Raw genomic sequence first — 20,926 nt, 5'->3', positions numbered from 1 at the left:
AGGAGAGTGGATATTTCACTGACAAAGGTCGGTGCCGGACCTGGGGGCCTATAGATAAGGTGGAGGGTGGCGTTTGGTTAAGCGTTAGTGATAGTTTGACTGACAACGATTCAGCTGATTCGAGTTTGGAGTCAGATACCACTCTTAGGTCAAGAGAGTTTTTATGGATGAAGGCCACGCCACCGCCTCTGGATTGGGCAGTGGTACGGTCACATCGCGTGATGCCGTAGTCAGGCGGTAAAGCCAAGGATAGTGAAGGGACAGATGCGGCATGTAGCCAAGTTTTGGATATAGCGATGAAGTCAAGGTCAGAGGTGGTGATGAGGTCAGCAATGTCTAATGCGTGTGCTGTGAGAGATCTAGCGTTGATAAGGGCGCCCTTGAACACAGGCAATTTATCCCCTGTGGTAGTGGATTTGCATGTAGCGGTAGATGGGGGTGAGCCAGGTGGTGTATGAGAGGTTTGCTTGGTGGCGTTGTTGCAGGAGTGTCGTAGGCAGAATCTAGTGCCTAGTCTCTTGTTTCTGAGAACGAGGAGGCAAGGTTGGTTGGGTGTGGGTTTCCTGGTGAAATGTTCCAGCCACAGTACTGGGTCATTAAGGTATTGGTTAATATGGTTACTGGAGTAGTGTAAACTTGCAGTGGTTGCTGCAGGGCTCATTATAGAAGTCACAGTCACAGTAGGCAGTGCCTGGTGGTGAAGGTTAGGGCAGGCCAGACTATTAGGTAGCTGATCAGGTTTAACCCAATAGGAGGAGGTTGTTGCAGTGGGTAACTGAGTGGCTGGGGCAGCCCATGGGGCTAAAGTGTAGTATAGTAGAAGGAGCACACTGGTGTGCATGATTGTAGTACTAGCTACCTGAGTAAGATACCTGCGAAATTTTTCACAAGGGTCAAAATTGGGTCTCAATAGATAGGACTGTGGTATCAGAGACCAGAGCGGCACAATGAATACAAGTCCCTAGATTTGACTAAATATCAGCAAACATAAGGTGACCTGAGCGTACAGTGTATTCAGAAGCCTAGGAAAGACTAAATAACATCAATCGTATAGTGACCAGGGCGGCACAATGAAAGTCAGCATTTGTCAGGCACATCAGGGAATGCAGTGCAAAATACAGCGCAGCTAGATTTGAGTGTCAGGCACAACAGGGAATGCAGTGCAAAATACAGCGCAGCTAGATTCGAGTGTCAGGCACATCAGGGAATGCAGTCCAAAATACAGCACAGCTAGGTTCAAATATCAGGCACATCAGGTAATGCAGTCCAAAATACAGCACAGCTAGGTTCAAATATCAGGCACATCAGGGAAAGCAGTCCAAAACACAGCACAGCTAGGTTCAAATATCAGGCACATCAGGTAATGCAGTCCAAAATACAGCACAGCTAGGTTCAAATATCAGGCACATCAGGGAATGCAGTGCAAAATACAGCGCAGCTCTATTCGAGTCTTAGGCACATCAGGTAACATCAAGTATCAAGCATTAGTAGCAGCAAACAGGTGAGGCACAGTGACTAGCATCAGGCAGGGCTAGGGTAAGGTGCAACAACTGGCATCAGGTATCAGTAGAATCAATAGGCCAGCAAGGGTCTAACTAGGTGCGAAAATCACAATTAGGCCAAAATACTATACAGGCAGGTAGGTAAACCGTGAGCAAGTAGATGAGTAGCAGTATGGCAGCAAGGTTATAGGGATGTGTTGTTCACAGTCTGGCATGAGGTATAGTAGTTTCGTGGGGTGGGCTGGCAAGTGCAGCAGTAGATCTAATTAAAACGATTTCAGTTCAATAATAACACAGGAGGCCTACTAGCATTTGGATGTAAGGGCGTTGATAAGAGTCAACCAGGTTGGCAGGAAGGAAAGTGTTACCTCTGGAGAAGTCTGGTGCGTGGGCCAGGGGGTCTGGCAGACGGCAGACACGGCAAAACAGGCACAAAACAGGTGATAGCCCTGCCTCTCGTGGGCCTTGGGAAGAGGGCCGCTTCGCCTGCCGGCGGCCAATGGCCGCTGGCAGCCTAGTTAGGCATATGATCTGGGCTCAGTAATGTTATTGTGGATAGGTAATGTATGCTTCTTTTGCAGGATCTTTCCTTGTAGCATGGAGATTTTGCTCACTAGTGCGTGTTGTATCTTAGTGCATCAGGTGATGTCTTTGGTGCAGTTGGAGTTGGGTGGGGATGGGGATTGCAGTTCTCGTAGTATGGAGAATAATGTCAAGGTGTCCAGGGTTTGCCCAATTCACAAAGTTGATGGTAGAGGTGGGTCTTTCTGAGCAGCAGCCTCATCTGCCAGGATTCTAGGGTGAAACTTGAAGGTGCTTTTTGTACATGACCACTACCCTGACCTATTGCCATGGTCCATCGGATGCTATATTCCAACTCTCCCCCAACAGACCTCTCACCTAGCAATATCCTACCAACATATTGCTTCAACTCCTTTTCAAACAGCCCACACTCTTAACTGAGCAAGCTATCTTCTGTTCTCGCCTCCCCTTGGGTGGTACTTAGGGGCAGGGATTGCACATTTATAGTGTGGACTGGACTAGTCTGTAATTGGACCATGAACCTTTGGTCATGTGGACTGAAAGGGGCTTAGTCTTAACTTATATTAAAGCCTACTTGCTGTCCTCCTACATTCCCTGCTTTAATCTAGGTCTATTATCTGTCCATTGTGTAAATCAAAAGCCAGTTAACCCTGTTGTAAGCAAGGGAAGCTGTTTGTTGTCAATGTAATATGTTTATTGCAGGTAAATGGCAACGTTGTAATCACTGAGACACTAGCAGAGATGGGAGAACTGTGTTTGCTTGTTTTGTGTCTTGCACAGAGTACATTGTCAATTTTAATTTCATAATTGTTGTTTGTTAAGAACAAATTTGTATCCATGATACATCACCTTAGTGCTCGAACCTCACTCATTTTTTAGCAATGTTTCCTCTGGCAGCTGTGCCGAGGAGAGAAGTGTATTTCTGTACTTGCTGGTGAATTCAAAATACTGCAACGCTGTTTCCTTAAAGGGATTGGTTTTCATATGCTGGGTGTTTGGTTCTGCCAGGGGGACAGAAATTGCTTTCGAGGAGCCCCAATATATTGACTATGGCTAGGACAGTCCACAAGCGGTGTGACCATGAGTGGGGTTGGTGAGTGTAGGAGTGCTCCCATGACTGCCCCTGCCTTAGTGTGGCAAACCAGTGCGAGTTGTCTGGGAGTTGCCTGTTTGCCTACTCTTGGTCCTACTAACATGCAGTGGCACTTGGCCTCTTGAACCTCAACACTTTTGGTCACCAAGGTTAAGCCGGTGACCTTGTCACAAGTCCTTTTCATGCTATGCAGCCTGTGTCTGGAACATATTTCCAATGCAGATCAGATTACCTCCTCTATTTCACCACTCAGAAAGGACTTGAAGACCCTCCTCTTCAGGGAACATTTCACAAATCTCTGATAACTCCACTCAATCCTACTTCTCTTGTCCTTTCTCTGCAGCTCCCCACTCCTTGGTTTTCTACCTATTCAGGGCTCACAAAATCTACTAGCCCTTTAGCATTGGCAAGCAGTTTTTATGAACGGCGAGTACCATGTGCATGATACTTGACCATGCTGGCGAGTATAGGAATGTTGGCAGCATTGCACCAAATATGAAGTATGCTCATGGCCACATGCACCATTTTCCAAAAAGCACTGGTAAATATTTTGTCACATTGGGGCAAGTACATTTCTCTTAGGTCGAGTTTGTAAACTAAGGAACTCGCCCTGCAGGCCTAGCAGGATTTTTTTTTTTATTTTTTTTTTATTTTAGTTCAGTTTAATCAAATAAAATTGATTTTATTACAACTTGTGCATTTTCATTATTGCTATGGTGTAACATATTGTCTACAGAATACATAAAGAAGAGAAGAAACTGTAACTCGTATAGCTCGTATAGCTGAGTCCAGGTTCTCGAGTCTAACTTCCTTACACCGCAGGAGTTGAGAAAGTTGACAACATTGTCATGAAATTGAAGTTGCTCTTTGCCAGGTAGATTTGTCTCCACTAATCATCCTTGCCCAGCAGGTTTCTTCTTCCGCCAATATACAGTTTGTGGCGCAGTGCTTAATGCATTGTGACATGATCCCAATAGTGCCTGGACAGGATAAAAGAAGGTGCCGGATTGACTTTTTCTCGTTGGGGATTTTACATATTCTGCATGAGTCGGTCGTCGAGAGGCCTCTTATTGCTCTAATTTCGTTTGTGTCAAGTAGATTAAGACGGGTTCTTAAGATGGCTTTCCAGGCCATCCTGCTTGGGAACTTCTTGATGTATCCTTGGAGATCGTTCAGTTTTGTAAGTTTGGGGGCAGGTGGCCCGTCAGTTTGTTTCTTGCGGCCTGTGTTTGCATTTCTATCCAGTCAAGTTCCTTTAATCTTTTTCATATTTTTCGCGGGTTATTGATCAGGTCTTACTCGTCGCATGCTGTTGTGTCCAAAATTGCAATGTTGGTTTCTCTCCAAGTTTTTAACATTGTGCATTTTGAGTTGGTCATTTCTTTGTTGATCAAGCTGTATAAGTAGGTAGTGTTAGGCATCATACATTTCCTGTATAGCATCAATGAGTTGCAGTTTAGAGTACCTTTCAATGAGAGTAAACTGAGTTCACGCCTAATTACGGCTATCAGTGTGAATTTGGGAAGACCCAACACTGTCTACCAATAGTATGCTTCATGTCTGGCCCAGATGACTGCCGGTATGGTTGGCATTGCCTCGGCTCCATAGAGGATTGTAGGTACCACCTTCATTTTGTAAAAATGTATGGCTGGAATTGTAGAAAATTTCCCGAATTTTCTATCAATAGCCTTGCTCTGAGTGACTAAGGTTCTGATCTTGAGTAGCAGGCTGGCTTGCATTGCTGCATCCCTTCTTGAGCTGTCCAAAATTATACCGAGGTATTTGAAGCTTTTGACTTTATCTATGGGCCTTCCATCGAGGGACCATTTTGGTTTCCCAGCCTTCTTGAAAAACTTCTCGACTGTCATGATTTTCGTCTTTTCGATGTTAATGTCTAAGTTGTTGCCGGTTGTATATTTGAAGAGGTTATCCAGCTGATGCTGCAGTCCAATAGAAGTTTGGTCAAGTAAAATCAGGTCATCAGCATATAAAAGTCGACTGAGTTTTACCTGGACCAAGTTCGGCGGGAAAGATCTCACTCCCTCTTCTGCTAAGCTGTAATCGCCTATGTAGGCCAGAAAATAGGGCCGAAGCAAGGGGGGTTGGCTGTAGAGAGAATGCCTTGTAGGCTCAAGCGGACCTGCATGATAGTGTTTATATAGAGCGCTTTTATCGGCTCAAGGATAGTTTTGGGGCATTCCCATTGCTGAAGCTCATTCCAAAGGCGGGCCCTATCCACCCAGTCAAAAGCCTGTGATAGATCAACAAAAGCTGCACACAGTCTTGGTCCTCCTTCCATCACTTTGCTCTTCAGGATGCTTAGAAGAAAGATGTTTACAGCTCTTCCTGTGTTCTTTTTAAATCCAGATTGGAAGTGGTTGTTACAGGGTGCATTGAGTGCCCATGTTTGAAATCTCTTCAGGAGAAGGGAGCCAAATATCTTGCCGACAGGGTCCAACAACGCAATAAGGCAGTGGTTGACTGGGTCTTTATGGTCTCCCTTTTTAAAGATCGGGACAACGATGGCCTTAGTCCATGAAGCTGGAATAGATTTGGTCTCTGCACATCTGATGAACACTGCTCTTATAAAAGTTGCCCATTCCTACGGGTGGGACTTCAAGTCAAGATTAGTGATACCGTCCGGTCCAGGCGCCCTCGAGTTTTTCAGCTTTTTCAGAAGGTCACAAATTTCAGATTGATTGTCAAATTGCGCCCATTCAAATGGTGTTGGGTCGTGTCTTTCTTGTTTGTGCCTTAGGGAGTCACGTAGGTCATGATGATTTACCTTGAAAACCATTGTTGTTTGGTCCTCTGTGGTCTTTTGTTCTGGGAGTTGGAATAGGTTTTTGAAGTGAGTGACCCAGGTCAATTCACCTATTCTATTCAAGATCACGTCCCCGCTAGTTGAGACTGTGCTTTTAGGTGAGATCAAAATTGTCTAGCGTTGTTGCCGCTAAATGCCTTGAGGATTGCTTCAGCATCTTGTTGATGGAGCTGGGACCGATGGCTTCTAATCCATGATCGGTAGTTTTTCGTTATTTCACGAATTGTAGTTTTTGATTGATCTTGCTCCATTTTTAGTGCTTTCCTTTTAGCTTTCCAAAATTCTCGCCGCTTTAGGACCAGAAGTTTATCGTATGTATGTTTTTTCGGCAGTACGGTTGAGTTGGATCGCATTCTAGGTTGCTTATAAGCGGTCAACAATGAGCCATAGTCCACCATTACAGGATGTTCGGACCTGCCTTCTTTGGTATATTTACTGGTTAATTCTCTTGGACTCTTCTCAGTTAATTTGAATCTGTTGCCTTGGGAGTTCAGCTCCAATGTGATTTTCATCTTTTCCGGGGGGCTGTAAGCCATCCTCCAAGTCATCTGTAAAAGATTATGATCACTGGCAGTTGTTTGTATTACTTCGAAGAACGTGTCAGGTGTTGAAGTGGACCATATACAAAAATATGGTTGATTGTTGACTGAAGATTGCTGTTTTTCCATGTTGGAAGATGATCGTTCTTTTTGAAGGCCAAGTCAAGACTGGTCAAGTTCCTTGAATTCATCAAGTTAAACCAACGGATCCTTCTGTCTTCAGTTGAAGAGGCAGTGGTCTTCCTTTTTTGTTTGCTGCACAACACATTTAGATCTCCACACACCAGGATGTAATAAACTTGGTGGTCCGCTAGAATCTTGTTGAGCGTGGTCTCAATTAATTCCATGTACTGGGTGGTGTTTATTGCTACTGGGTTCCAGTACGTATTCAAAATGGCGATTGAGGTGGCTTCTTGTGTATTAGACTGTGAACAGTTTTGTTTCCAGTTCAATATGACTGCTAACAAGGAATAGTTTGACTCCAACGTTTCTGTCACGGCCAGACCTAGTCCACTTTGACAGGCCATAAGAAGGCCTGAAGAAGGATGGCCCGTTGGACCCTTTTTGGCTGGGGCTAAGATAGTTTCATATCCGTCTAGTATTGGCTTTTTGGTAAGCCAAGTTTCTTGGAAGCATATTATGTCATAGGCTCCCAAGTTTACGTCTCCTGTGGTAGTCAGGTGGAGGTAGCCCCTGGTGTTCCAGAAACCTAGCCTTAGGTCGGCAGCTCTGAAATCAGGCAGGGGCCTCTCCAGCCAGGCGTGATCCATGGACTTAGATTGCTATTTGTCACAGTGGAGTGTCAGGGCTTTTGGGAGCCACGACCAAAAGCCCTGTTTCAAAAGCCTTTTTTCTTGACGGGTGTTGAAAACTGTTTCTGCCTGTAATTCTTGTGTGATAGTGCTTTCGTATTTTTTTAGGTCTATTGCAGTTTCGGGATGTAGATAGTAGTTTCTGCGCTTTAGACCTAATGATGGAGGTGGGCCTGCACCTCCAACATGGGCCTTCCCTTCAGATTTTTGATAGGAGCTTGAAGCTTGAGTGCATGCTGGCGACTTGTCCTGAGTGATATCTGGATGCACTCTAGAAGTCTTTGTAGATTCAGTGGAGCGTATACAGTGGCTTGGCTGAGTTTTTCCAGCCGAGAAAAGTTCTGTTGACCTTGTCTGTGTAAAGGCCGGAGGGGGGGTCTGTACTTCTGCTCTCTATATGGTAGAGGAGAGGCACAGAGGACCCCAGCCAAGATTCTCTATAAGGTAGCAGTGGACGAGCAATCAAGGCCTAGCTTCTCAGGAGGTGATGCAGGCTGGTTCCTAAGTACAGTGTAGTCCCCAAGCACCCACAAAGGAATGTCCGCACACTGTATTGGTTAAAACACAGTCTTTATACAATTAATATTCAAGGTTATGTACACTATCCCAATAACTCACTGTGTGCTCCAAAAATCAAAAAAAGTAAATATATACAGTTCTACAGTGGTACCACAAATATTATCAGATCTCATTAAAGTACATCAACTATACTGTCAAAATGTCACACAGATCAAGAAAGAGGAAACCAGCAGTAGAGAGAGGAAGGAAAGCAAGATGGTTGAACGATTAGCAGAATACTGGTCGCTACACTTAAACACAGCTCTGAGGGGATATCCCCCCACCTGGGCAACCTGTAGAATAAAGATACAAGCCCAGTCCATATATTGTTCCCAATAGACTTCCCAATAGTTCTGCAACCCCAAAGTACCTGGTGTTGTAGCGTTCCTCGGCGGGGAATCGACAGCCCTTCTTGAGTGCCCTCCCTTTAAGCCAGGAGTCACGGGTCATCGAATGTCTAACGGGGAACAGGGTGAGCTACGACAGTGAAGTTGCAGGTTCGGTCCTAGCGGTGCTCGTTGACGGGGAAGCGTAAACATCCTGCAAGGAAGAGGCGTGCGGGGCACCTTGGTGTCGATAGTTCTGGACCGCAAAGAGTTATAAGAACTGTTGCCCAGCAAGGGCGTCGAGTCGTCGGCGTCTCTGTGGTCCTTGGGTGGCGGGAGACCCACCGGCGGATGCTCCTCGGCGTATCGACGGTCAGGCCTTCTCCAGCAGGATACAGCTGTGACGATGTGGACGAGAGCGTCCTTGGTTCAGATGAAGTTCTTAGGCAAACGGGAGCACGGCGGCTCCGGTCAGCGACGGCGGTCATCGACAGTGGCGGACAACAGTCTGGCGCTTCTCCTTTGGATTCCGCAGCAGTCCCCGTCTCGGTTCGGCAGCCTGCCGAAGGTCTGTCTACCAGGGTGCTTTGGCAAAGATCTGCTGGTGCACAATGGTCCCTCGTAGCTCGGGAAGAGAGTGCCTTACCAGGTCCTCTCTGGGTCAGTTCTTGGAGACACAGCAGTTTTCAGATTGTGAAGGAGAGCAACAGCAATTCTTCTCTTCCAGCAGGGCTTCAAGGTTAAGCTTCAGTTTCACTCCAGTTACTCTTCAGCTTCTGAAAATGAATTCTAGCAGTGAGAGGCCCCCAGATATACTAGTTGATCTCCCATTCATTCTGCTCGGTCACACTCAGGCAACCAATCGGTCAGAAGGGCATTCACTCAGGCAGGCAGCCAATCAGGTGCATAGTGCATTCAAGCCATTCACTTCTCTCCAGACACTCACAACAAGTTATGTGTATTGGGACAAGTACCCAGCCATTCAACACTCCACACTGCATTCATACCAGTTTCGGGCAGGGCTGTCTCAGTCATTGTGTCAAACACCAGATACTAGACACCCACACCACAGAATGCATATTCGTCACACACTCCATTCACCCAGATCCCACCCACAGGGTGTACCCACAACATACAGTCATTGGGAAAGCTCCAGCCAGTCTGGCCTGGACTTCACAACAACACCATATATGGAACCTCCACCCAACAGCCGGTTAAGGGACAGAGTCAGGGCTTCCCAGGACTTTGGGAAAACAACGTACTAGGCAATACAAAGCAAGAGGCCACAGGGGCCATCTTGGTTCCTATCAGGAATCAACTGATTCCAATGGCAGGGCCTGGGTATCCCAAAATGGAGGATACTCAGGGCACCTGTTAAATTCAGCATGGAGCTGCCACCAGCCCATACCCTGCTCTGTGGGTCACACCCAGGTGCCCAGAAACATACACTAGGGGTACAGGGTTGTACCCCTACCCAATGGTGCAATAAGGGTATCCCATGGGTCACCAAAACCAAAGGAGAGAGCTGAACCGCCAGGGGTCCCACATGAACTCCTGTCCGGAAAACATGACAGAACACACGATAAAAAGCAGTAAAGGACAGGGATACAGTCTGGTTCTTAACTCGGCTAACAGGCGAAAGTCTATTTAGGTGTATGTTTGAGTGACAAGTGTTCTCCTTAAATTTGGTTAGGTTATAGCCCAATTTTAAGACTTCCTTTGATTCGTGTCTCAGAAGATTGGAGATCGTTGTTGACGAGATGTGCATGTGGCTTAATGGTTTTCTATGTCGGTGACTTGGGTCCACTATTTTCAAGTTATCAGTATTGATTTGGCGAAGAATTGGAATATAGTGGAACAGCTTCAGGACCGATCTTCTATTCAGAACTACATCGTTGTGGTTCTCTGGAATTTGTTCTAATTTAAAGACCCATTTGGAGTTAAACTTTTTCTTCTTCGACATTTTCTGATAGATTTCTGTTTTTGATTTGTAACGCTGGCCTACAGATCCTTTGTTATGGCGTTGGTCGCGCTGTGGCGGATGAGCTAGGTCTTTATTGTGCTTTGCCAATTCCTCACTTTCTGCTGGCTCATGGGATTTCCTATGGTATTCCTGGTGTTTTGGCCGTGTCTCATAGGGTTGTGGCTTTTCTGTTTTCGGTGCCGTCGTTGTTTGTTTGTTTCTGGGAGCTTCTGTGTGGTCCAGTTGCCTCAGACGGACTCCTATCCTTGGCACAAGTAGTTATTTTCCTACGTTCTGCTAGTGTAAGGAAAGGTGGAGAAAGGACAACCTCTGGTTCGTGCTCACTAGAGCGCCCAGTCAATTTAGGGTTGTTAAAGCTAACCTTCCTTTGAGGACTTCGATGTCTGTGCTTGAGGTCTGGTAGCGGGGTCACATCGTCCAGGTGTTGACTTAGGTTCATTAGAGCCGTGGATGTCAAGAAGTCTTCAGGGGTTCTGGGCGAGGATTGTGAGCTTTTGCTAGACAAGCCCTCGATGTGAGACAAACTTGTGGGCCTGTGCACGCCTTCCGTTCGTTATAATGTAATTGAGGTTGTTTTGGGTATAGGTCCTAAGCAGTGACTTGGATTGAACCCAGGTTTGGCCGGCTTGCCTACAGCCTTGACTGGTCTAGTACTGGCGTTGTCGTAAATCGAATAGGTTAGTTCCGGGCCACCTGCAAGAGAAGACTTTACTCCTTCGACCTGTTCCTGTTCGTCAACGATAAAAACTACTTCTGGATCATTTGTGTTTTTGTCCAAGTCGAGTGGCATTTGCTTTGTGTTCCGGTTGCTTTGTTCTCCTGTGGAGAGACTCGAGAGTGTCTGTGATGAAGCTGGTGGATTAGACACTGATGTAAGTGAAGTTGCTAACAGTGGGTTATCGCCAGTGAAATAGTTGGATTTATCCAGGCGCTCCAGAATGCTCTCCATTACTGCAAGCCTGGAGGACAAGTCTATTGTGTTTGTATTCGCTGATTTAGCTCTTTCTTCCTGCGCCGTTATGTACCCTTCCAGGAAGATAAACTTGGTATGGATCATGGCCTGGATCATAGTGTGGTCCTTCATTGTGTCGTAGATTGACTCGTAGAGTTTGGTAAAAGGAGCCAGCACAATGGTAATTGATGACATGATGGAAAAAATATCCGGCTTCTTTGACGGAGAGTCTTTGTTGCTAGGTTCAGGATGGTTCGAAATTAAAGGAGTGGCCAGAGGGCCAAGGACTGATCTGTGTTGTCTCTGATTGGGGTGACCATCGGTTGAGTGTCTTCTGTGGACGTCCTGTCGCAAAGATGACTGGTGGGCGTCATGAGAATTAGGTTTATAGAGGTGTTGTTTGGCATAGGCTCAAGTTCGTCTAAGGCACAACTGATGTTCCAAATGACCAGCGTAGGCTGGCCATTACCGTTACATGTCAAGCTATTTGCACTTATTTCAGGGACAAGTGTGGTCGTATCTGAATTTTCCAGGGAGTGACTTTGCAAGGGTGATATCTGTAGCACGTTGAGACGGCGATTTGGGGAAAGGGTATCCAAAGGTATTCGTGTCTCTGGAATGCGTAAGGCAGGAAGTTCGCAACTGGGCCTTTGCTCGCATTGTGGGTCTGTTATTGAGTCACTTTTCTTTTGTGGATGGTTGTCTGGTCCAGGAATGGAGTGTGGCACCAGGTCCTCAGGAGGTGATCCTTCCTCCAGTGCATGGGTCTTGGACTCCGGGTTCTTTGAAAAATTTGGGGATTGAGTTGGTGGGAACAATTTGACGTTTTCTTGAGAGTTTGACATCAGTGATTTCTGATTTTCAATTCTCCTATGCTTAGAAGGGGGGTGGATATCCAAGACTGCTTCTAAAATTTCTGCATCTGACAGTGCAAGTCTATTTGCATTACTAGAATGCAACTGTTTGTAGAAGAAGCTTGATAGCAGGGTTATCAGGGTCACTTTCCCTCCCACTTTAGTCGAAGAGCTGCCCCTTTTTCCAATCATGCTGGATTTAGTTACAGGTGTTTTCTTTATAGGACCATCCAGATGAGGTCTTTTACTTCTTTGTTGTTTTGTTGTAATCAGTTTCTTTATTCCCAAAGGAGCCAAGTCTAACAAACATCTAGTTTGTTCCTTGGGTTGTGAACAGCATTTTGTTCCTGTGTTGTCAGGTCTCTGTCCTCTGTTTGCCTTGACGTGACCACGTTCAGTTCGTCAGAACGAGTTGGTCAGTTACTGGAGACTGGCTGGAGGTGAAACCCTTCCGGACTTCTGCTTCCTCTGCAGCCTCCCCTAAGTCTTGGAGGGGTGTGTCTGGTCCAGCGTTCGAGTGAACCTGCATGCAGACCACCAGCGCCGGGGGAGCTCCGCCCGCAGCTTTCTCCAAGTCCTTCACCAGCGTGCCTCCCGTTGGCAAGGGCAACGGACCTCCTCCTTGCGGGAAAGCGACCTCCGATCCCGACACTTCACTGGCCAGGTCTCCATCACAGGCCGGCTCCAGGGCTCACTCCTCTTCGCCAACGTGTTCCCCTGCCCTACTGCACACCTCCTGGAACAAAGACATGGCCCCCCTGCGGGGACAGCTGGTAAGAGGGCTCGGGTTGGGTGGTGAGGGAGGTGGCACGACTGTTTGAGCGCTGGTTGTTGGAAATATACACTGGGGGTCATTACGAGGTAGGTGGTAAGGGGTTAACGGCACCGTAAAACCAGGCGTCCTTAGCGAGTCACGCGAGCAGACCAGGGTGCTAACAACGGGCCCGTTATTAACATGGCCGTTGTTAGCACCCTCCCCATTCCCATTGAGCTCTATTGGGGCTCGAATGGGAATGGGGATGGGTTCCTTGAGTGATGAATTACTGGGACCTCCAAGCTCGGAATGGCCTGGTAATTCCTCATTCAAGGAACCCGGACCCGGTACCCGGTAAGGGGGTAGCCATGCCGCTAATAGCGGCATGGTTACCTCCTACCTCATAATGACCCCCACTGTGTATTCGTTGTTTCAGGAGATAGTTGCACAGCTTTTGAGCCGGGACTGGGCATGATAGAGTCATTTGTCAGCGCCAGCCTCATCAGGGCACCCAGCTCTTTATTCTCAGCTTTCTTTGGAATAATTTGACCCTGTTTCAAAGTCAGCGGGTTACTCTCTTGTGGATCAGCTGTGATGAGCTTTTCAGAATTAGAGCGCAGTCGTGAGCTTCGGAGCCACCGGGCTTCGTCATCATGAAGTGTTGTTGACGGGGAGGCAGTTCTCGCAGCCAAGCCTGCCATGACTGCAGGACTGCCACTCTCCTCCGCTCCACCATAGCTGTGGGTCTTTATGGAAAGGTAGTTGAAACTCCTCCTCCAGGTAAGAGTGAACAGGGAAAGCTGACCAAACAGAAAGTAGACTGCAGGACTGCAACTCTCTGCCACTCCAAATAGTGGTATTTATAAGAATTTGCAAGGCCTGCTATTACAGCAACAACTGCTACCCCAGCACTCATCCTGTAAACCACTCGTATCATCACCTATGCACAGCACTCCATTTCTTCCCAGCTAGGTATGTGCTTTTTAAAACTCGTACGTACATAAAGGAGTTGGGATTACCATTAGACTGAAAATTGCCTGTTCCAAGTTTGTGACTTCATGTAATTTAAAGGACAATCTTACAAAAGTGATGTTGTTAATGGGTCCAGTTTAACCCTCCCCATTGTTCTTTGCTAAGCCTTCCACCCTGTGTCCACATCCAACTTCAGTCCAAAAGGTCTGCAATTTAGGAGTGATTTTTTTACAACACACTCTCTTTTGACAGAAAGTGAAAACAGTCAGTAAGTGTAGCTTCTATTATGTGTGCCAAGTGAAAGGAACCCTTACTTGTTCCGACTCGACCAGAGCATTGTTCTATACCTTACCTTGGTCAGCACCCAAAAAGCTTACTGAAATTTGATGTACACATGGTTTCCACAGAAGCTAATAAACACACTACACAGAGTCCAAAATCACACTGCTCACAACTTGAATTCTCTCATAGTTACCATATCAAACCAGCTTTGAAAACTCTGTATTAACTGTCAATAAAGTAAAGAGCACCAGTCAAAACCCTGAGCCTGGTTTGGAAAACCCCTAAATGGAAGCACACAAAATGACCTCTCCAAGCTCTTGCATCCATGCTAAACCCTTTGCATAAAAACTGTCACCAGGATGTCACGGTATGAGACAACACATGACACACTGCATACATTGTGGGAGATGCTAAATGGTAAGATCATTTTAAGGCCAGCTCAGACCCACTCCTATATTCATTGTTAATGTAAGCAATTTCTCGGAGTCATATTTTTCTGAGATGGGGTTGCTAGAGTTGGTGTTTTAACGCTGGTGAAAATCTTACCACTGGAGGCATTTTGACTGAAAATCGGAAGAGAACAAGTAAACATAGGTTTAGGTCCTCCTAGAGAAATCTGTGCTCTCTGCCAGCCGCTTGCAGGTACATAGTCAGAGGGTCCCCAATGGCTTCAACAAGTATGACGAGTGCATCCTGCTGAAGGCTAATTTGCAGCAGCAGACAACTTTTAGGAATAAATGAACCTGTCTAAATAGGGGAGAAATTTCTAAATCATGCTTTAAAAAGCATGTCTTGTTTCCCTGCTACTGGGTACATTCATGTGTTTTCTACTTTAGTGCTGTATCACGTTGTGCTTGTCTTATTGATGGTAATGTAGCTCACTGTAGTCCTTGTTTATGTTGTCAAACTGCATAATAACTTAGTTCCCAATCCGCAATGGCTGCTATTTACTGAGCTAATACTGCAGTGTTATCTTTATTTCTCTAACTGTGACCAGGCAGCTGAGAATCGGAGCAGACATCAAGCCGGGGCTCAGCGCACACAGGGGATTTTAGCGATGTCTTTTTAAGATGTTATCACTGTTCCAAAATGGCGACCTGTTTATAATAATAAGCATATTGAAACCATTAACAGTGTGACTCCCCCAGTACGTGGTATGAATCATACTTTGTACCTGCAGCGTGTGTTTGATTGAATCTGAGTGTGCGTGTTCATGTTTGTGTAGAATGTGTATGTGCTGGGGATTAGGGTGCAGCACCAGCTTTATGAATTTGAGGGCCGGCACTGACACTCATCCCCATGAATGTGATTTAAAGTGACACTCTTGCGTATATTGTGGGCACAATCATGGAAGAAATGTCTAGATGCAATACTGGCATATATTTGGGCACAGGCAACAGGAAAGCCTTTTACAGGTAAATCCTGGCATATTTTGTAGACATGGGCACCATATGCATGTGCTTTACAGTGACAATGCTGCCATATATCGTGGCCACTATCATAAAAATGTTTAACAGTGTCACTACTGGGGAGCAGATGGGGAGCAGGTGCAAGTGGATGTAGGTCACCTGGCCTAAGCCCCGGCCACCTTGTGCCTTCCTGCCTGTCGCTCTTCTTCACCACTTAGCAAGCCCCACCCACCTGGTGCCTTCCTGCTTGCCGCTCTTTTTCACCACTTAGCAAGCCCCACCCACCTGGTGCCTTGCTGCTTGCCGCTATTTTTCCCTACTTAAGGAGCCCTCCATCCTCTTTTCCTTTGCAGATGGGAGTGGGTGCAAGTGGATCTCGGTCACCTGGCCTAAGCACCACCCACCTTCTTAGCCCTGCCTCTTCTTTCCTTCTCTTAACCCTTAAGTCAAGGGTGTCTCTCGCCCGGGGTTTCCAAAGCGAAGGGCAGACGAAGAAAAGGCCAATTCCTGTTTGGACCTGTTAGGACCAGGAGGATCCAGGGCCTGACCCCCTGCTCAGAGAGCAGGTAAGCATGCACCAACATGTGTTACTCCCTCTGTCCCCACAGGCCATCCCCACCCCCTCTGGTCCCCCGGTGATGTTCCCTTGTGCCCCCACTATTCTCGCACACAGGTGTTGCCTGTTTTGCTTGATTCTTCTACCCTGCTTCCCCCTCACCCCTCTCAAGCCTACGTCTGCAGGAGTCTGTCCTGATAAATTCTGGTTTCACCATCACCGTCTCGTGGCCAATGCTGGATTTGACTTTTATGGACTTCATTCATTCACAGTGCATTACCCTTTCTCAACTCTCATGCTGGACTTCCTTTGCAGTTTGTACTCATGGTGGCCCTAAATCATGCTGTTCCCATCTTCATCTTGTATCCTGGCTTGCACCATTATGTGTTACTACTGACTTCTGCAGTTGTATTCACTCTCCCCTCTTGCTTCTCCACTCTTTTGACTGCTAACTCTCTGTTCTCTCTTCCTTTCCCTTCTCCTTTTTTCCTATCTCCTCCCCTTACTTTCTTCTATGCACTTACTCTATTAGAATTGTCCCAGGACCTAGTATGATAACAACCTTGTCTGTCTCCTCCCCCCTCCCCCTACTGTTTTTTTCCTCCCCACCCCCCAGCACTTTCTGAAATGTCATCAGGCCTAGTATGATAGTCGCTTGTTTTGTTCCTCCCCTATCTTTCTGCACCCCTCTCCCTCACCTTTTGTTTTCTCCGGCTCTACCAGAAATGGCGTCAGGTCTAGTACGGTAGTCGCCTGTCTGTTTCCATTTCCTTCCCACTCTCTCCCTCCCTTCCTTATCTACGTCTTAGCTCTTGCACTATCTGAAATGTCGTCAGGCCGAGTACGATAGTTAATTTCACATCCTTACTGTTCATGGCCTGTAAGAATGTCATTGTATTTTCCCTTGTTCCCTCCCTCTTTGAAACACATTGTGTATAGGGGCTATATAAATACACTATCATATCATATCATATGTTTGGGAAATAATGGCAGTGCAGGCATGTATTGTGGCCACCATCATAAACATTTTCCAGTGGGAATATTGGCACTTATTTGGACACAAGCAGCATCAAAGTGTTTTACAGGGCAGTTCTGGCATTTAGTGTAGACACAAGATTCATGAATGTGTGCTTTACAGTGGCAGCGTTAGCATATATTGCGGCCACAATCATGAAAGGGGCAAAACCAATATTTTTTTTTAGCACTGGCTGCACCAATGTATTTTTCAGGGAAAAGCTGGCATATGTTGCAGACACAGGCATCATGACCATGCCTTATAATGGCAGAGCAGGCGTACATGTTGGTCACCATCATGAATAGTGCAATGGCCTATATTTGCTCATTGGCATATATTTGGGTCACAGGCAGCATGAAACCTGTATGTGCTTTATAGTTGCAGTGCCGGAATATATTTTGTATATCATCATGAAAGATATGTGGATTGTAAATATGTGCTAGGCACCATGAACATTTTGTATAATGCACCTGTATGCTGTTGTTGACCTGACATCCATCTTTTTTTTTCTTTGTTACCCTATATAATTGATTGTTAATTGTATACCATTATACCCGGTGTTATTATACCCGGTGTTTCTCAAAATGTGGACTTTCAAATTTACCATTTAAACATATAATTTAAATATTTTTCTCATGGGAGAATGACTCTGAGGCCGAGTACACTGGTTCAGAAAAAATCAAAAGCATCCAATTTCCCCCATCATCCTATTTCACCAATCCACCAATCAATGTAACCTGGTGCAGCAGCAACTCATTCAGACCCATGCACCTATCACACAATAACAAGCATATATCCATTGGCATCCGTGCCACCCTCCTCCTAATCACCCCCATTCAGTCACATTCAGTCAACTTGTCACTCTCATCCAATCACATTGAATCACCTGTATGTACCCATTCATACACACAATCTCACTCATTCACCAATCACACCTATCCAACCCGTCCACACAATCACACCCATTCGTGTTTGCCCAGTCAAACACAAATATACATTCAGCCATCCAATCACATCCATTAAAAGAATAACTTCTGCATCCATCTAAGCAATCACGCTCATAAACCCATCTATGCTACACACACATGCATCCGTGCAAACGTCTGTCCATTCATAACTCAACGCGAGCACCTATACAAAATCCAGATCTGTTCGCTTTGACAATTCCTGCTCAGACTAGCAGTGTTTGGCCGTGCTGTGATTGGGGGTAGTCTACTTCCAGTGGTATTGACTACTTTAGCATCAGTGGCGAAATGCCCACCCTAAATCTTTAAAATAAAGTTTGGAGTACCCTTAATCTAGGAACCATTTATTGAAAATATGTTAACCCTGTCCTGTAAAGTGGCATTTAGTGATGATTTGTAGCGAATAGGGGCATGTTTTGATCCACCGAGTGTTGTGCATTTTCTGAGTTGTCTTGCTCTACTTCACGACTTTACTTGATGTCTGTTTTCCTCTCTGACGCAGATTTGTATTCCCGTCACGGAGGACCTGGGCCTGACTGCTATGCTGACAGACGATGCCACCGTGGCAGCATGGCAAAACGAAGGGCTGCCCAGTGATAGGATGTCAACAGAAAATGCGACAATTCTCACAGCCTGTGAGCGCTGGCCTCTGATGATAGATCCACAGCAGCAGGGCAGTAAATGGATAAAAAACAAATATGCCACTGACCTTAAAGTGCTGCATCTGGGAGAGAAAGGGTATGTGCACGAACCAACCGGGTCTATGTGTGAACTATAATGAACTCACTCCCTCACATTGAAGATATTTGCGCAGAATGCACTTTCGCTGCTTATTAAATGGTTGCATTACAGTTATTTACGGACTGCTTCTTCGTATGTTACTTTGAACGCACCATAAATACCCTCCACAGTTTTAGCGAACAGCGTGCCCGGATTCTTGTTAGATATAATTTAGTTGGGAAATGAAGACAGCTTTTTCAAGTTGTCTGTACTGTGATATTAAAGGAAGGCTTAGACTCTTGAAATAAAAAACGTTCATGATCTCAAAGATGTGTCCTTCGACGGTTTTCGGTATGTTAAATTATGCTAATGTAACAGTGTGTAGCACTCCCCAGAAGCAGTGTCAACCTACTTGAAGGGAAGGGTGAAGGGAAGGGTTTTTGTGAGAAGGTATAGTAGAGGTGAGGAAATGGGGTATGTTAGGGAGAATTCTCCATAATGGCTAATTTCCCTTACCTTTTGAGTCCCTCAGCAGCTTTGCTGGATTTCTACGGTTTAATCTGTTTACCTGGTAAGAGTGTCAGCCTTTTTTTCCCACTCTTACATGTGTGTTGCTGTGTGCTGTGCATTTTTATGCTCATGGACTATGGAGTCTCACCCACCCCATAGGCATCATCTTTTTACTGTGTGTCACCCAGCACCTTTAGTGCAGTGACACAGGGTTGTCTTTTCAGACTTCCCACTTTAAACTCCATTTTCTGGGACTGACTACTGTCTCCCAGAACATGTAAAGTTACCATTGACTTTGCTAGTCTTTTTAAATTTGCAGACCCAGTACACCCTATCTTCCAATAGAGTACTGGAGGGGTTAATAGTTATCCCCTTTTGTCTGATTCTCATGGAACATTAGTATGTTCCCCTTTCTCTAAGATTTGGCTGGTGGCAGTGGTATCTACCATTTTTATTCTACCGCAGACTATGAAAATAGCCTTTGGTACCATTGAGGCTATGGTGGTAGCCTGGAACTCAGACCCGGTAATCCACTTTTAATTTTACTTGGTTCCGGTCGAGTTGTTTTGTCATATCTTTGTGTAAAGGTCTTTCTAGTGTTTTCCTCTGCGCGCCAAACCAGGTTTGGTTCCTTTGTTCCTCGTCCTTTGGTGGGCTTCTGCGCAGAAGCCCTCCTTAGGCACCTGAGTGTCTGCGTGGACAGGATGTGAGGGAGGGGTTTGAGGCCCCCTGCACGGGGTCTCCTTTGAGACCCAAGTCACACACTTGTTTTATTGGCTAGGTGACTGCCCTGCCATAACAGCCACCCTGCTGTGTGATTGACAGCCAGGCTGTGTGAATGGGGGATTTGGTGCATAAATAGCCAGTCTCTGGGACTGGAAGGCAGAGTCACCACTGGAATGAGAGAACCAATGAGAAGCTGAAGGAAGATGAATGCTGCAACTACTGGGCACCCGGTGAAGCCCTGCTGCAGGTCCGAATCGCCTGAAACTTCGACAACAGAGAAGATATGCAAGGAATCTTCTTCCCTTGAGCTTGGTGGGAACAACCAGCTCGCCAAACACCAGACACCGGTCCTCATCCTGGTCGAATTTACTGTGCATCGCTGCATTAGATCGGATAGCCAATGGGAAGAGAAGCAGTTTGGGTTTTAAGGAGCGCACCTTTTATTTGTCATTTTGCTCTGCTGCTGGTTTCTGCCCTGGGCAGTGCAGGACCGCCCAGCAGTCCTCCTTCTTGTCCCCATGACGGAAGCTTCAGGAACCGTGAGCCTGCAGGAACTGCCCGGAACAACTGCCCGGAACAACTGCCTCAGCTACAGCATTCTTCTTTAAAGGTACTGTGCAAATTCAGTCGTTCGTTCCGCCTGACCGCGGTGAAAGTGCGGGAAATCTTTTGCCTCTCTGAAGGCTTGTCCTTCTCTTCTCCTTTAAGTAACTTTTCCTCCGACCAACTTTATTTTAAACTCTTGCTAAAGACTTGACCACAAACTAATTTGAACTGTGTGATCCTCTGAAAAGACTCTGAACCATTAACATTGGCCCAGACCTATTGACTTGAATCCTAGTTGTAGTAGCCTTTTCTAGATTGCCCTGCCTATAACTTGTTGGTGCTATTGATTTGAATAACCTTGTTTTTCCTCCCTTTTAAATTACTGGAGTGCCATTTTGCTCATACTTCATTTGGAGCTTAACATGTCCAGAATTGATTGGGTGTTGTTGTAGTATGTTAAGACTGTGATTTTCTGCTGCTTTAT

General features: G+C 46.0%; 1 protein-coding gene across 1 annotated transcript in view; it reads left to right on the top strand.

The window, feature by feature from the left end:
- Positions 1-20,926, top strand: part of DNAH11 (dynein axonemal heavy chain 11) — a 4,227,155-nt gene that overhangs the window by 3,292,949 nt on the left and 913,280 nt on the right. Inside the window, exon 64 of the mRNA XM_069648254.1 lies at positions 18,443-18,678. Within this exon, the coding sequence (XP_069504355.1) occupies positions 18,443-18,678 (236 nt within the window). The remainder of the gene's footprint in view (positions 1-18,442; positions 18,679-20,926) is intronic.

Source organism: Ambystoma mexicanum, chromosome 2q, assembly GCF_040938575.1.
Source record: "Ambystoma mexicanum isolate Mex_15411 chromosome 2q, UKY_AmexF1_1, whole genome shotgun sequence".
NCBI lineage: Eukaryota > Metazoa > Chordata > Amphibia > Caudata > Ambystomatidae > Ambystoma > Ambystoma mexicanum.
The sequence above is the reverse complement of the archived record's forward strand: the minus strand, read 5'-3'. Positions and strand labels throughout refer to the sequence as shown.